Source organism: Pagrus pagrus (assembly GCF_965226575.1).
Source record: "Pagrus pagrus genome assembly, chromosome: 11".
Taxonomy (NCBI): Eukaryota; Metazoa; Chordata; class Actinopteri; order Spariformes; family Sparidae; genus Pagrus; species Pagrus pagrus.
The window spans coordinates 10,211,859-10,229,892 of record NC_140195.1 but is presented as its reverse complement, the minus strand read 5'-3'; the positions used below and the strand labels follow the sequence as shown (position 1 = coordinate 10,229,892).

General features: G+C 41.3%; 1 protein-coding gene across 9 annotated transcripts in view; it reads left to right on the top strand.

Annotated features, from left to right (window-relative positions):
* The first annotated feature begins 320 nt into the window (after nt 1–320).
* Nucleotides 321–18,034, top strand: part of LOC311265861 (serine/threonine-protein kinase WNK2) — a 45,382-nt gene continuing 27,668 nt past the window's right edge. For 8 of the 9 annotated variants that reach the window (XM_084367930.1, XM_084367931.1, XM_084367935.1 and 5 more), the window contains exons 1-2: nt 321–1,182; nt 17,665–17,837. In XM_084367930.1, the coding sequence (XP_084224056.1) occupies nt 535–1,182; nt 17,665–17,837 (821 nt within the window). In that variant the 5' untranslated portion in view covers nt 321–534. The remainder of the gene's footprint in view (nt 1,183–17,664; nt 17,838–18,034) is intronic. The other variant, XM_084367936.1, reaches the window with a different exon arrangement.

The window sequence follows — 18,034 nt, the reverse complement described above, 5'->3', positions numbered from 1 at the left end:
AAACAAGGTAAGTCCCATTTTGCTTCACTGTAACTGTGATAAAATGTTTTTTCAACACTAGCTAACCTTTTCAAACCGTCCAAACGTCAGTTCTGAATTAGCTAACTTAACGTTAACTTGTGTCGTCAAAGCATGTTTGCTAGTTTCTCGATAATGGCTTCTGCTAACAGTGTGTTTTTAAACTCCTGGGCTCGTCTGTTCATCCACCTGCTTTCACTGACACCAACTAACTCTAACTCCGTCGTGACTCACGCCCATTAAACAAATGTTTAACGTTATAGCTTCAGCTTTGCCCTCCAGAGCTGGAAATGCTGTGTTTCGTTTCACTAACTGGCAACATTTTCTTTTGCAGCTCTTGATATCGGATGAAATCTCGTCTATGTCATCCATCCCGGTGTTGTTAGGGGCCTCTGCTGGCAAACTGCGTCACCGAGTGGGCGCTGCAGGTATTCATCTCTAAAAATCTGCATGTTGGGAAGTCTAGCCATGGCACGAATGACCTGGAAACCAAAGTGACTGAACTTGTAACTCGCCATGGAGCCGGAGGCCAATTCAAACTCCGAGCCCCACCAAGAACTGAAATACCCATCTGTACCCAACTCTCAGCGCGAACTGGCCGTGAATATGTATGAGGCCATGGCTGATGGAAATGTCAATCTTGTGGACTCAGTAGTGAGAGGTGGGAGTGACCCCAGTGCACATCCATCCTCCAGTTATCAGAGGAATGTGCATCAGAGATTCATCAGGAGAAGTCTGTGGTTCTCGGACACAGATGAGCAGGCCTACGAACCACCAGAGTGCGATAACAGGAGTAAGATCCTTAACATAAACCTGCGGACAATAGTGGACAGGACACGGGGGACTAGTTGCGGGATACAGGAAGGCTCGAGCACTGAAAGTCAAGGTGGGCAGAAAGACAGTGCAACAGAGAGTGCCAGTGCCGATGAGGAGAAGGAGAAAGGTGGGGATGCGTTAAATCTTACATGCACTGATGCTGGGAAAGCTGCTATCAAGGCTGCCAGTGAGGAGAACGAGGAGGAGGCAGAGATGAAAGCAGTCTCCACATCTCCAGGAGGAAGATTCCTCAAATTTGACATCGAGCTGGGGAGAGGTTCCTTCAAGACGGTCTACAAAGGCCTGGATACTGAGACCTGGGTGGAAGTTGCCTGGTGTGAGCTGCAGGTAAAAAAAACCTCAAACTCTCTGACACCCAGATATAGCAACTGATATCAGGAAGCTTCATATACAACCATTTCTTTCTAATTCTTAGACTTGCAGGTAGGCCCGGGAGACACTTTCAAACAATAATCTAGTTTAACGATAACTGTCTTCACATTTTTTGCTCCTTATAAGAATTAAGTTCCTTTTCACTCAGTGATTTATAGTATATTACTGGAGAAATGCCTGACACACACAGGAAGCACTCTCTCTGTGCTCCCCTCTCTGTCGGTGAAGGTTCACACATCACCATGGTGTAATGGCGATGTCTTCAGGGAGCTGTCAATCAGCCAGAGTCTCATGAGAGACTCCACTAAGTTGCAAATGGGTTACCACTAAGTTTTAAATGGTTTACACCGGAAAAGTGATTGACAAGCGTTAGCTGCTGACGTGCAGACACATCCCACCACTGATGTATGGCGATCAGCAGTTTTGCAAATGCACAAGGAGAGTCTATCTTGTCTTGCATTACACAGACAGAGGAAAATCGCCAGCTTAGACTGTGCAAAGGTATTAACTAATTATTTCCGTCCTTTGGAGACTGCAGCGGAGATTATCTCTCTCCCTCTCTCTCCCAGGAGGCTTAAGGGGGACTACAGTAAGCATGACTGGCCCCCTCAAAGAAGTAAAACCTGTACTGTGATTTGCTATTCTTTCACCATTCAGATTAAAATTATCAAGCATTCATTTCCAACTGTTTTCATTCAACCGTCTTTTTGCTGGAGTCATTTGCCCAGCTGATGATGACGGCGGAGTTATTAGATGGGACAGTGCATGTGATGGTTGTGTGCGCTGTTGTCCCAGCAGTGTGTCTGCATGCTATGAGCCGTGCTACTCCCAACCTCCCTCCCTCTGTGCAACAGGAGGTAGGCAGACAGGAAGCAGCTGAAGTGCGCTGTAGCATGCTGGGAACCGTGTGGCGGTCCTGTGGCCTCAATGAATACTAATGCCTAGGGTACTGAAAACATGCTGCATCAGTAACCTGAGAGACTAAAGAATGCAAACTGTTTGCAATGAATTAGCTAAATCTGTTTTGTAAGACGAGCGTCACAAGGCAGTGACGCATCTCGCTGGATACAGGTGATAACATGCCATTGGCTGGGAAGTAGTAAAGATATAGCAGAGCTGAGAAACAGGATGACTTCACTTGTATGATGATGATGTCATGCAGACTGACGGTAGGGAGCGAGCAATCCTACATCTCCCTTAACTTGACAACACTGAGCTTGAATTGGACTCAGAAGATAAAAGGATGCAGAACCGGAAGCAATTTACTGTTTTTTATTCTCCCCTAGTGACACATCAAAACTCCCTCTAGTGGACAGTGAATAATAGATGTTAAGCAGTCACCATACAAATGGTCCTTTCTCACAATCATGTTCTCATCTCGGCACTGTCATATATTGTAGTTTTTAACTGACAAGCTTCGACTAAAACAGTTGGAAAAAGAAAATACTACACTGATCTGATCAATGTGTTTCATCAGGAAGCTCTCTGGCTCATTAACTTACTGAGTGGATCAGAACCATTAATTGTGCCTGAGTCAATAATTTCTCATGTGGTTCCTTCTTCCGATGACCAGAATCGCTTGTGATCTCGTACAGTGAGTTGAACCATCTAAGTGGTTTATGACATGCAATTAAATGTTAAACTATTAGACAAATAAAGTGTGGCTAACTAAGAGTGTTAATTAACCAAAGAAAACAGATTTTCGACTGTGTTTTGTTGTGTTTTCATAATTGCGACTCTTCTACTTGCACCATTACATTACAATAGGACTGCAACTAAAGTCTAATTTCCCATAGTCTAAGTTGATGTCTTCATATGACAGCTGCTGCACCTAGTTGTTGATAAATCATTCAGTCGATTGATAAAAAATTGAGTCCACCTTCTAAAGTGTGAAAATTTGTGAAAGTATCAAAAGATCGAAATCCTCAGACTCTGATGAAGACACAGTTGTGTTAAAACAATAGCTTGTTTGCACAATTAAAGGCTGCAAATGTATCTGTGTGCTCCAGTCCCCCTCCTGTCTTTGAAACAAGTCTTGTTATATTTATCTTACAAAAAAATTCAGAAATATTATGCCCTCAATGTTTTTCCCCATGGTTGAATAATGTATTTAATTCCAGCATCGTGACAACACTGTTATAGACCATAAATCAAGAAAATAAATTGCTGATTTGATAGATGAATAAAATAAAGCTCTCCTTCAGATGCACCTCCTAGCCAAGAGGTTATTCACTTTACTATTATAAAAGACCAATAGATCATTCACATTTGAGAAGCTAGAATTGGGGAGTTTTGGTGTTTTTGCATAAAAATGACAATCGGTTGATTAAAATTTACAGATTAATTGTCAAAAGTTGTTTAATCAACTAATCCAGTGTTTTTCCATTCTAGTCTTGGTGGTCAACTGTCCTGCATGTTAAAAAGATGTTTCCCTGCTCACAACTCTCCTGATTGAAACGAACAGTTGACACCATTTCAGAAATCATCTCTGTCCTACAACACACCTGAAACGCATAAGTCATGGCCATGAACGTACACTGAGCATCCGCATACCGTTCTAAACAGGAAGGAGGTAGATTGGTTGCTTGCATCTTCATGGATAATTTGTCAGCAAAACATTGTAAGCATCCATTTGTCTCTCTTTTCCATCATCAACAGTTTGCAAGTAATTCTACAAACACTGATAAACGTGTGCTTCTGCACCATCGTTTCCAAAAAGCTCAGTCTCTACCCATCCAGACGCAACACTGAAAACCGTGTTTCTGAATATCTTCTCCCTGGCTGGTGTTTTCCAAAAGCTCTGTTTTCAGTGGCCTGAAATACTGTTAATGCGTGTGCAAAAGGCCAAAATGCAAAGAAAAAGCATTATTTTAAGATGTACTTGTGTTTATGTGGAACGGCCTAAAACAGGCCACTAGGACCAGGATTGAAAAACACTGGACATATCATTTCAGTGCTGGATATGTTGTACATTTCAATGCATGTTTAAGTTACTTCAGCACATAAATCCACAACCAAAGAGCATTTAATGTTAAGTGATTTGGACAAGGATTAGAGTTGCTTTATTGTGTGATGTTGTACACTGAACATATCCTAAATCTGAGTAGGTGTACTAAGCTCAGCCAGCGGACTCTTCATCTTAGTGCAGCAAATCAGATGTTTTATTGACTTTCTTAAAGAGACGTCTGAAGTTTGTAGCTTCAGTGGGAATTACTAGCATGCATAATGTTGTTTTGTGGCATGTAAAAGAGCTCTGTAAAGAAGAACGTGGTCTGAGCCAAGAACCTACGCTGCCCACAATCACGCCAGATCTCTTGGTCATATTCAATAGCAATAGTGCAAATACAGTTATCAACTAGTCTTAAGACTGCCCACAAACTATTGGAGATTTTATGGCTGTGTTAAGCATATTTCCTCTTTAGTGTCACATGTAGATGATGCCAGCTTTGCCTTGTTGAGGAAGCTGTAGTGCAAGACAGAGGAGCTCTTTGTGAAAGAGATATGACTCTGTGATTTTCCACTGTTTCCCCTTCTTCCAGTGGTCACATGGCTTTCTTGCCTAGAAATTTTAATCTGGTCCTGTGTTTATTCTCTGCCTCTCTCACTCCCCTGCCCCTCTCCTCCCATGCCCATCTCCCCCACATCTCTCTTTTTGTGCCAAGCTGCTGGCATAACACAGATGGCCGTGGCTCAGGCAAGGATGTTAATCTGAGAGAAAGATGCCTGTTGTGAGGTTTTCATTGTTGAGAGGAAACACTTCTTGTGTTTCTGTTTGCCTCATTCTATCCTTGCTCACTGGAATTTATTTTTTAAACTTTGGAAACTTCCCATTTCTGCCAATTGTGGCTCTGTGTATAGATTTTTATCTTGGTGTTGAATGCTGTCCGCACACTTGCAGACACCAAGTTTACTTCTGGCTTTGTGCAGACTTCTCTGTGGTATTTGGCAGTGACATTGTTGTTCTGTAGATTAAATTGGGTTCTTGGCTAGTGAATGCAAAGCTAGCAATGATACCATGACAGTGATATGTGTTTGCTAGAGATTTGGCAGTTCTTAATCCAAACAAACCCAGCAAATGACACCATGAGTCACTGGGTCAACATCTTGGTCCCAAGCAGTGGGTTTGGCTGTAATGATAGATTAGATTGTGCCATGTTAGAGGATGTTAATGTGTTTTTGTGCGTAGTTATGACCGTCTCTTATGATTAACATGTACAGCGCTAACAACAACAACCCCTTCTTGACTGCTCAGATGGCCGAAGGAAAACAACTTGAAGATGCTCAAGTGGGTCATTGGTTACACCCCATTTGGCATTAAGGGGCCCAGGGAAGCAAGGAGCAGCCAGACCCAGTGGCTGTAGCTAACAATGCCTTGTCAGCCTCATCTTCAGGCATGCCTTAGCTTCCATGTCAGTCAGCCAGCCGAAGACCCTGAGGGAAGGAGGACAAGTCTGTTAGAGCCACAGCAATGCAGCCTGTGGTATAGCTCCAACAGGCTTCTTAGAAAGATGCTAGTTAATGGAACATAGATCTAATACATAGGAGACAGCCCAGAGTTGAAAAAGCAGAGCATGTCTGCCTTGACTGTTAAAACACAGTTTACAGTTTTTAGTCATTTATTCTCACAGTTTTTAAAGGGGAATGATGTTGGGGAATACATCTTCCAAAATTGGCTTTTATCTTAAACTAATTTATGCTTTGTGCAGCCAATTGTCTCGTGTCTTGTTTAGCAGTGCCCAATTGCGACACACATATGCAATCACCATACTTAGTAGTGAATTATGTGAAGTGGTCAAACTATGACATTTAGTGTGGCTGTCTCTGCACATGACTGTTTGTTATAATATTATAGTAGTGTTATTGTCTTCATAATCATACAGGATTTAGTGAGCAACCTGTAGTTACCCTTGAACTGATGAAGATTTAACTAAATGGCCTTTGACCTCCCTCATCCCTCCCCTAGCAATAGAAAGTGTCACAACAGCTCATTAGGACTAGTAATCCCTTTTGGAATTTAAGATGGTTATTTGTATGAACAAATCTAGAGCACCTCTGCATCCTGCTCAGGCCTCCTGCTTATGCTCTGTGGTATGGAGACAAGGGTTACTTTTAACACACTCTAGATGACCTCTGCATCACTAAGCTATTTACGTAATAATGAATGCACAACAAACTGCCACACAGTAGCACTTGTGTTTTAAGTCTAACTGTGAACTGTTAAGATTTGGTTTGACATCTCATTTTCATATGTAAAGCCTTAAGGAAACCTGAGAAGGCTAAATTCCTATGCAGAGTTCTTGTCAAATTTATAGTGGAGCCATAAAAAGTATACTAACTGGAAACTTAACAAATTGGCATGGTTCATTCACAGCCCTGGAGCAGATGATTTAAACTGCCTAGATCATCATTGGTACCCATCTACAGGGCATTAGTGAAATCGGTGAGGTACAGTAGTATTTGCTGCTGTACTACCAGAGTGTGAAGCAGCTTCTTTCCTCAGGCTGTGAGACTCCTTAACTCATCCTCTGCAATCCCCCATAAAATAATAGTTCTTCTTGTGTAGCAGAAAGGACTACATCTTGCATTTTTTTGTTCAACCCTGTGTTGTAGAATGACAAATTAAACTTGAATCTTATGTTCAAGGACTGTTGGATAGATGAAAAGAGTTTTGCTCTGAGTTTTTACTGTTTAGCTTAAATAAAATCACTGTTTATATTGTATTATTATATATATTGTATGTATATTCTGTACATGTTGTGCATTTATCTGGGGGTTTTCAGTGTGTATGTTGCAGTTTTTTCCCCCTGGTTGATAATAAGGCAAAGGCGGTACCAAAGGTGTGGCCTACTGAACTCAGTTGTCCTATGTTACATTTCCTGTGAAACCTAACAAATTAGCATAATTTTTTTCTGATTTTAGTGGGTAGCACCGTAAGCTACCATACACTGCTGCTATGCTGTCCTTTTAGCATAGTAGTTGCAGTCACAGTTGGAAGTGAAACATTCTTTGAAATTGGTTTTATTATTGATAATCTGGTCGGGTTATGGTAAAGGTTATTTGGACAAGACAGAAGTTTGCCTTTAAATTCTCTTGCTTTTGTGTATACCATGCGGTGTTTAGTCTGGGTCAGGGTATTATGCTGAATCAAGGCTGTCTCTTTGGCTCTGTGCCCCCACACTGCAGCGGCTGATAAAACTATCAAGGGAAGAGGGTTACCCCAGGTCGTCCAGTTTGGCTGAGGACATCTCTTCCTAAGGCACTGCTCTTCTCTGTCTTGTCTTGACTCCAACCCTCATCATTGGTGATGTGCAAGACTGCCCACCCTCTACACTCTCACTTTCTGGCTAGCACCAGTCCACGCTGGCTTCATTAGGCTTTAGTCATTTACACGGGCATTGAGCAGAGTTGTGAGTATTTGTCTCAAGTTCAGTTCAGTGCCACCCTGGGTATCATAGCACCACAGGTATTCATAGCTAGCTGTATTAGCTTCTGTATGGTTTTTACGATGGGTCTGAGCATCTGTGTGTCTGGGCAGGAGTGTGTGTTGAGGATGTCAGCACCAGCTGTCGGGCCTCAAGTTCTGGAAACACTGGTTAACGCTGCCCCCCTGCCCACTGAGAAGCCTTGTCAATAAATGAAAAGGCTAAGGGAACATGGCCGATTTTACACGGAGTAACAATAAAGAATAATTGATGTCAGTGAATATTATATGTCAGTATTAATAGTCAGCTGACCATCTAATTAAGCAACTAATAGTTTCAGCACTACTGAAGCAGAGTATCAAGGAGACAAATGTTAATTTGGGTACATTGAATCTAACTGACTTCCCCTGTTCTCAGGCCCTGCACATTACTACAGGGAGGTTAATGGGTTTGTTTGCTGTGCATGAGATTTAAAACCCAGGTTTCCCCAGAATGTTTTGCTGAGGTCGTTAGCCACTCATATTTCGGGTTAGGCTCTGGACAACTTGTAATCAATTAAGTCAGTAGATGACAGCCTAAACAGCAATCACACTTGTTGAATATGTGGCATTTACTGTGAAATAGTCTCTCTGCTTTTTATGACTGCGCCAGCGACAGCTGTGGCCAGAGGCATTATGTTTTCAAGTTGTCCTTCCGTCCATTTGTCCACACCGCTGTCCCTTCCATTCTTGTGAACGCTATATGTCAGGAATGCCTGGAGGGACTTTGTTCAAATGTGGTATAAACGTCTTCTTGGACTCTAGGATGAAGTGATAAGATTTTTTTGTGGTCAAGAGGTCACTGTGACCAATGCGTCCTATTTTTTGTGAAAACAATATCTCAGTAACGCCTGGAGTGAATTTCTTCAAACATGGCACAAACGTCCACTCAGACTCAGGAATGAACTGATTTAGAATTTGGAGATCATGGTCCTGTGACCTCACCAACCACGTTTTTGGCCATAACCCTCCAATTAATTCATACACTAATTATGACAACATTTCACACAAATGTCTAATAGGATAAAATGATGAAGTGATGACATTTTATATCTAAAAGCTTAATGGTCAACTACATTGTGAAATCGTAATGTTTTGCAAAAACACTTTCCTGGCCATTATTCGATGCAATAACTGAGGAACAGAAGATAACATTGTGACCATACTTCAAATTTCGTTGTTGCTGAGACTCATCTTGGGTGCCCACTTTGAAACTGTGGTGACACATTATGTAGAAGTTCTGTGCTGCCAGGTTGAACATGTGTTTGAAGCATCCATGTTGTAGAACTTGTAGCTTCTTTGTGTTCAGACATACAGCAGTCATCCACCAGTACCTACCAAGCACCAGCACCAAGTACATTGGTTGTGCTGATGTAGTCTCCAAGTGAAGACGGCATGTTTTTGCTGGAAATTATTCACTGTTATTCACATCACAATAGTTATATCTTCCATTTTGCCAACTGTAACTTGACTGGTGCGCAGAGGCATACAACCATGAGATGGAAACATGGAACCCGCTCTCTTTGTCTCTTTCTCTGTTTCACTGTGACTCTAGTTTTAGAAGATTGGAGCCCAGCCAATGCACTGGCAGGCACGTATCACTAGCAGATACATTGGTTTTAGTGCTGAAAAGATTAGTCAATTACTCAATTAGTCTAATCAAATCGCAACCAAATCAAGCCATTCTATGATTCAAACTACTCAAATGCAAGGATTTGTTACTTATCTCTGGTTTATGTCATTGAAAATTCAGTACAGGCTGTTTGGGATTTTGGCTTGTTGGATAGAGTAAACAAACAATGTGAAAACATCACCTTGTTTATGATGGCAATTTTCCCCTCTGTTCTGACTTTTTATAGACTAAATCACCTAAATCCCTGCATGTTTTAGATGTTTCCTACCCCAACACACCTGATTGAAGTGAATGGATCGTTATCAGACTTCAGCAGAGTTTGAAGTCGAGCTGATGATTTGAACAGGTGTTTTGGGGCATGGAATATTTAAAAACCTGTAGGGCAAGGGTCCCCGAGGACCAAGATTAAGGAACGCTGGACTAAATGATTAATTGATTCAAATTAATCAAATAAATAATGGATGGATGAATCAATATTTTAAAAGGTTGCAACCCAAATTAGCTTATCATAGATGTATCCATTATCTATATATTTATGTATATTTACAGATGCTCAAATATAAATTGCAGGAAAAATTGCAAATCTATGTATATTTTACTATTATTTATCCTAATTTAATAGACAACCCTTTTGTTTTTTTATAGAACATTAATTTCCGGTTAACAATTCATAAATTTGCTGTCCTATATTTTCGCCCACAGTCAGCTTCAATAACCTTGTAAGAAAAATAATAATATTACCAGAAACTTAGAAATTTATCTGATGTGTGAAAGATAAATATTAATAACAGCATGACCGACAAAAATCCAGCGTCAGTTAGTTTCTTAACAAAGATGTGATCAGTCAGCAGTTGTCATGGCCATTGCATAAGCAGCATTAGTCTTTTGATGAGGCAAGTGTGTAATCAGAAATTTTTGTTTCTTTGTCTCTCTGTCAAAGAACTGTTTGTTTGTCAGCCTACGCATTTAGTCTGTGACAGGAAAGAGGTTTATAGAAGGTTTGTATGCCCTAATCCACATTGGCTAACTCCCGGTCACAATCAGCCAGATATTTTCACACCTCAACACCCATGCAACAAACATAAGTGCCTTTCACTATTGTCCACTTCCAGAGCATTTCGGTCACAAATGCATATGTGATGTAACACTCTGTACGTTTCTTGTTAATTAAGGCTGCTGGAGGTGTGGTGCTGTCATACATCTCCTCCTCATAGCTTCTCTTCATCTCTTTCCCCCATTGTTCTTATCTCACTCCTCTCACACCCAAACAGCATAGTATCCATTTGGTCAGAGGGCTGATATTAACAGTATTGTATCACAGTGGGTTGTCATCTTTCACTCGTGTTTCTGTCTGTCAGGTTTCTCCTTTTCAAGGCTGGGTGATACATGCACATTTTTACTCCTCATTTAAAACATTACTCTGTACCACCCTCAATGCCAGCATGCCAATTATCACAGCCTGAGTGTAGAGGGGCTGCAAGTCAGGGTAGCAGTGAAATAGTGATAACAGAGTGACCAGCGCAGCTGTAGGCCAAATTCTCCTGCAGTCATAACTGATGGGACACAATTCAGCTGCGGGCAGTCTGCTGGCTCATGGCTCGCCCTGCACCAGCTTTTGTTACAGCAGCGGAAGCACTGCAATACCCATCTGTTATGGAGGACTGGTGCATAGGTTGGCAGGATGGCCGACTCATTTTGCATACCTCCTTCAACCTGGCAAGCTGGCATATCCCATAAGGACTGCACAATTAATAGAAATATTGAAAAATGTGCGAAAAATGCCAAGAGCAATATCCAAATCGCAGGACGCTGCAATTTTTTGAGAAAGGTAAAATGTGTGACAAAACAGGTTTATAATGAAGTACTTTAGTGCGGCAGAGTTGTCCTGGCCTACAAATCTTTTTATCTTGATGTAAGAAAACATGTTTGTTTGTTACCAACCCCAACAAATGTCACATAATTAAATTTATTTCAGTGATAATAAAAATTGTGATGCAAAAATGATCGTTCCTACTAATCGTGAATCATATCACAGTCACAATATCTGTCAAAATAATCTCAGTAAGATTACTTTTTACCACATTGTGCAACCCTTTATCCTATGATTCCAAATATCGTCATTGAAATGTCTAAATAAGCTGTGGATAAGACAGCTTTTGTTTGATTCTGGCCTCCAAAAGTAGTATGGAGTAATGTCCTGCATGGATCAATAAAGCGTCATTTCACAATTTTGACTGACCTTAAGCTGTTCATTGCAGTGTTAAAAAGCTATACTAAGACCTTCTTGCTCTGTGGTTTCTGTGTGCGTATGTGTGTTTGAGACAAATCTGTACAGAGTCTGGTTTAGTTTGTTTTACAAGTACATCCTGGGGTGAAATATTTTCTCTTTTAATCTCCTTAACCAAATGTTGTGACACATATTTAGTACGCTGGGTTTAGCTGTCTAGGTTTTATAGTAGAGACCGTTGACAGGTCGTTGAATATTAATCCCTCACACTATTGTTTCTAAGCCCAAATGATGCTAATCTGCTCCTTGTTAACCAAGGATCAAGATGAAGCCAGGTCAACGGACGGAAAGAGGAAATGTAATTAGGAACACAAAGATGTGGAATGGAACTAAGTTAACTTTTTTTTTTTTTTTGTCTAATTTGGCTTTCCATAATTAGGACTAATGCTGAAACCTGTTGCTCTGCTAAGATGTTTTCTCCTCTGAAGGGTTCACTGATCTAAGAGATTTTAATTTGAACTGTTGGTCTCATCAGGCATTCTGTGAGAACAATGCTTTGGTCAAACTACACGACTTTAATCGTCCTGTAATTGAGAATCTTACAGTTTTTGTGGTTTGCACACTACATGACTGATCAGCGACAAGGGGTCACACATTACAAGATAACACATGTGAGACATGACAAATGGTATGACCCGGTTGTTTGTGCGCTGATTTGAAGCAAAATAACAAGAAAGAAAAAGAAAAGACTTGGATGGATTAGATTGTGCAGGCAGCAAGGATTCTTTTTGCCCTGAAAACGTGAAACTGTTCGCTCGTATTGGGTACAGCTAGGATGACATGGTTACTGAAATAAATACTGAAAAGCTTGTCTGTATGTATTCTGGTCGAAACTTTAAGCTATTATTGTGCTCCATAAGCCTAGGTTTGGAGAGCCCCTGCGGATGACAGTGAAGGAGAGAGGGAGAAAAGGAAAGCAGTATACATTGGCAACTCAGCCAGATATTAAGACTGCTATATATATATATATATATATATATATATATACAGGAGACGATGGCGACGCATCGGCATGCTCCTGGGCCGCTTCTTTAACGGTTCACACATGGGAGTGAGTTCTGATTTGCCTTTGATCTGGGGCTTTTTGCTTTTCTCGGCAATCTCCAAAAACCATTGGCAACTGGAAAATTAGGGCCAAAAATCCTGTAGTGTTAACTGAGCTTTTGGAGAACTAGATAAAACCAGTTGGATGTTGTTTAGATGGTGATTTGCGTCAGCTGCTTCACCATTTTATAGAGCCATGCAGGCCAGTGTCCAAAAACATTATATTCCTTAGATTTCCTACCAGAAAATAAGGCCCAATATATTTACCTCTATACTTTTCCACTAGCTTTTCCACTTATTGCTTTTTATCTGTTAACAAAACTTACGATTCGCAGCGTATCTCACTTTTTGGGCTCGATGTTCAATACATTATCGGTACAGGAGGGAAAACATAAGAAATATGTAAACACTCAGCCGTGGCTTGTTGGACATTATTCTTACTGTGTCAGTTAAGGCATAATTCAGACGATGCTATCGCAATTTTAATGTTTGAACTGTTTCCACATACATACCTGATTTCAGTTGAACAATGTTTGGATACAGTTTGATATCTTTGAACATTTTTGCTGTAACTAACCTGGAAACTGTCATGCTCCCATAGTGGATCTAAATGTCGTGGGATGATTTTTTGGGTCACAGTGTGTACAGAAGAGAAGAATGCCTAATGTCACATGCCGAATGTCCTGCATCGAATGGTTCGGGGCAAAAACATGCACTGTTGTACTCCTTATTTATAAACACAGCAACATAAAAATAGAAGACAGTCCCAACATCATTTGCTGAAAAGTGAGAACCTGACAACCTGTCATTAAGGCTCATTTTATACAAGCGATTTATCAGCTGAATTTTTTACATTTTTTTTTTGTCTTTCCATATTTCAGAATATCACAACAGATTCATCAGCTCATAATCAAATGTTTATTTATTGATTTATAATTCACACCTAGCACTTATTAAGTGTTTCAGACATCTGGTTGTTTTTTAATCCACTGACATTTTACAGTAATAAAGTAATAGAAAGTCTGTTTACCTGCTGTAAACCTGCTGAAATCTGTCTGCTTCTCAGCTAAAGGCTTGTGTAAGAAACTGACACTTACTTTAAGGTACGTGTCTCGTTGTAGACCTTTTGTGTTCAGTCATGAGATGGGAAGAATCTTGATAAATGTCTGTATTTCTAAAGCCGTGTTGGTCTGTCAGATGTGTCTTAGTGTAGATTGATGCTCCAGAGAGGTGGCCTGCCTCAACACTATTCAACCCAATCGCTCCCCTCTACTATGGGCAATCTGATTCTATTAGCAGATAATCAATAGTAGACACTCATCCTGCAATATCCCCCACACAGTCCCTGTGGCACTTCACTGCAGTGTTTTTTATATCAAACAAAAGTGGCCCCCTGAGGAAAAATCTGCTGTGTCATTCTGTTAGTGAAACTATGTTTTGACTCCTACACACAATTGTGCCTGTGCTGTGTTTGTACACACAATAAGTGTTTGTGATGTTGTTTGAGCATGACGAGTTGGTTTTGGGTATTTTTTTATGCTTCTGTTCATGGCAGAAATTCCAATTTAATGGAAAATCCTTTGACATGCTTGCAGAGCTCTCGACAGTTTAGTACTTGTGTTCGTTGGAGAGCTGAATATTCCAGAACTATATTCACATGAAGATGCGCATTGTTTTGCAGATTATGTTGCGCAATGTCTGTTTTCTCTGCTCTCTGCATGAGTTTGATGGGCCATTAATCAAGCTTGATTAGCGATGCTGAATACATTACACAGTCTGGATTCCAGGGTTGTTCTTTCTTAAAGGGCATACTATACGGGATTTGTCTGTTGCTGTTTGTAAGCACACCATTCAAGGATGCAGTAAGCAATTGTGGAGAAAGATAGTAGATTGTTATGTCTCATTCCCAGGTCATCAAATACTGATGCTTTGGTTTGGCAAGCCACTAACCATAATGTCAGGATTCCGAGGGGAGCTAAATGAAATGTTAATCATCCCTTGTTTCCCACACATGGACTTTACTTGGGTGGGTGCCCAAGTATGTTAACGGGCGATATAAGGATATTTATTGACCCATTTTAGCATTTTTTACTTTGTAAAAGTACAAAACCATCCAGAAAAGATTAACAACCCCCCCCCATCCATCTACTGACATTCACACATGCTCTACAGAGAACCACAAAGAGAGAGATGTTCTCTGGTATTACATCAGGAACTCTGCAGACCCCGCCACACACTGTACTGGGTAATTAGTGATTATAGAGAGAGTTTTCTTTTGTATGAGAGTATATCATTTTTTTTTTTTCAGGAAAATCTTGCATAGTCACACTACATGTTTCAATAATCTAAGCATGGCAGTTTTTTATCCGGTATGTTGGACTTGCATAGTGCGTCTTCGACCTGGCTCGAAAATTGTACTGAATAACAAACTGCTTGCACTGTACGGCACCTGGAGAGATACCATCTAACAGCGCATACCGTACATTCTGTAGCATAGATGGCCTCACTGTAACTCCAATTTCAAACTAAGGCTGTGTTTGTGCCGTGCTCTACCTATGGAGTTATATAATACATTGCTGATTATTTCAATATCAGACAGGGTACCAAGGAGAGATGTTTATATCTGGGAACTTTAAGTCTTATCTACCCTTAGATCCCCAGGTATAGAACTGACCTGATGGCCATCTTGCAACACAATAAGGGTGCTTTCTTCTTAATTGGACAGTATGCATTAAGGTGACATGTGACATCAGGTCAGGAACTTGCCTTGAGCACATAGTTTTGCAATTACATGGTGTATTCCACTGCAGAGTTCCCAGGACTAATATTTGAATCTATTACCAGAGGCCCCTTGTTGTGATATCTCAATCGGATATGTCTGTGTTGCTGTATGAGCTACTATAGCTGTGGAACTAATAGTTCTCAGCACCCAGATATAGTGGGTGGCAGCATGGTAGGGCACAGCTTTATAGATTGCTTCCTGCTAATGTCACAATCTATTTTTCCTGTCCTCGCTGCCCGGTATGTTTTTCTTTGTGTCTGTTTAAACTCGCCTGGGCGGCTCCACGATCTGCTGTGGTCAGCTGAGCCTTTTCTTTTAGGGAAGTGTACACACTTGATAAGATTTTGAAGCATACATGCACACAAACTGATGTTAAACGTAATGTAATAATGAGTCACACTTGTTAAAAGCTCTCATCCCTCACAGTAGCTACGAAGCATTTAAGGACTCATATATTGATGCTTCTGTGATATTCATTGTCTGTGTATGTGTGTGTGCCTTGGGAGTGACATTCTCATGGTGTCTCAATGTGTATCTGTCTGTGTATCTCGCCATGCTGTGCACAACACCTCTGAGCCTACATGTGGCTTCTGAATTATGCAGAAGCCCCAAAGTCTGCTGAGAGGGAAAACAGAAGTGAGAGAGCAAATGGAGGTGTTTGTGTGTGTGTGGGGAGTGTGATTGGGACTTGGGGAACACTCTGTGGTGGGGGTAAAGGGGGTTATTTAGGAAAAGCAGCAGGAATCCTAAAAGCTGAGAGCAGAGATGATGAGAGGAGGGGGCAGTGATGTGGGGAGAGGAGGGGAGGAAAGCTGCAATGCTCAAGGGCTTAAATATGCTCTTAGCTGTCTGTCTTAGTCCTGTCTCTTCTTTGAGACCTTTGGCTCAGGTAAACTTTGGTCCATGTGCTGCTCTTGTGCAGCAAAGAGCACTTGGGGTGAACCACAGCCCAACTTGGCCCCAGCCTTGCATTGCTCAGCTTGCCACAGTAGAACGGGTTCTCTGCAGAACTGAATTATTCATTTGACTTTAGAAGAGTGCAGTGAAAATCCCCACCCCCCGCACACTTGCACACAAAACCTGATATGCCACATTCTCACACACACGCACGCACGCACACACACACACACACACAATGCTTGATCATCATATCACTCTACTCTTCAACACATTGCATCTAAGCACATCCTGCCTCATTGGTAATTTTCAGGTTATTCAGGCTGATTTCGTGTCTGTCCTGCTGTTTCATTTCAGAGTGAGTTCGCTGTGGTTGAATAATTAAATAGATTAGATCTCGCTAGGTTGTGTTCATTGCATTCCGCCGTTAGTGTCGTCCCTCTATGTGAGAGGTGGGGATGCGCCTCTAGTCCATGCTCAGTGCTGGGTGCACGTGTGTGTTTGTTACGTAAGTCGTTGCTGTGGTGGATAAAGAAAAAAGAGAAATTGCAGAAAAGAAACCCGAGGCAATACCTACAGCACGGTGCTCCCAGAGTGGGGTCAGCCTTAAAGAGAATCAGGGAGGGAAGAGACTGAGAGGGAGCGGTTAGCGAAGATGCGTTTCTGTGTGTGGGGGGGATGTTTGGTGATGGAGTAGGGAGTGGTTGATGTTCGGGGTGCAGAGAGGAAGACGGATTGCAGATGTTGGGGGAGGGGGGAAGGAGCAAAAGGTAGTGGATGAGAGAGTGAGCAAGCAAGTAAAGGAGATGGAAGGGATCGATGACACATAACCTTTAGCTGCAGTGTGTAGTGGGTGTGGCAATGTTAATGTGAGGGTTCATTCTCCCTCCAGTCATTGTGGTTTGTCACCCTGTAATGTCTTGTTACACAGCCTCTGTGTTTCTGGAAAACTGAACATAATGAGGGAGGTCTGATATAGCCCTTTTAATCACACACACATGATATTTAGGCTGATTCTTGTTACTGCTTGAGAAAGCCACTCGATCTGGATTATCCCCCCACACATGTAAAATGCTGCCTGTCATAAGCTTTAATATACATATGGTCCAATTAGAGATGTATATACAGTATGGCTCAAAGACTGACACTAACCTCCCCCCACACTCACTCTGTCTTCACTAAAACATACTGGATGTATGAATTCAAAATGTGCCTCCAAGGTGACTGCCTCTTCCATCTGGTATTTCCTGTGAAGCAAATAATGAGTATCTTACTTATCATTAGGGCTTCGTATTAATTATTTCTTTCTGCTGCATCTGCTGTCTTCCCTCCAGGATCGTAAGCTGTCAAAAGTGGAACGTCAGCGATTTAAGGAGGAGGCAGAGATGTTGAAGGGTCTTCAGCATCCCAACATTGTCCGTTTCTATGACTTTTGGGAGTCGCCCCTGAAAGGGAAGAAGTGCATTGTTTTAGTCACAGAGCTCATGACGTCAGGCACACTAAAAACGTGAGTATGGATGAAGGCAGATAATGCACGGACAGCTTCTCAAAACAAAACTATTTGTGCCTTTGACAGATCTTTACCAGAGCCCATCCAATATATTTGTTGTCTGAACGATATTAACCTATGACGGATATATTGGTAGATCTGTAATATGTGTATTGCACACTGTAATATCCATTATGCGCTGACATTAACCTTTT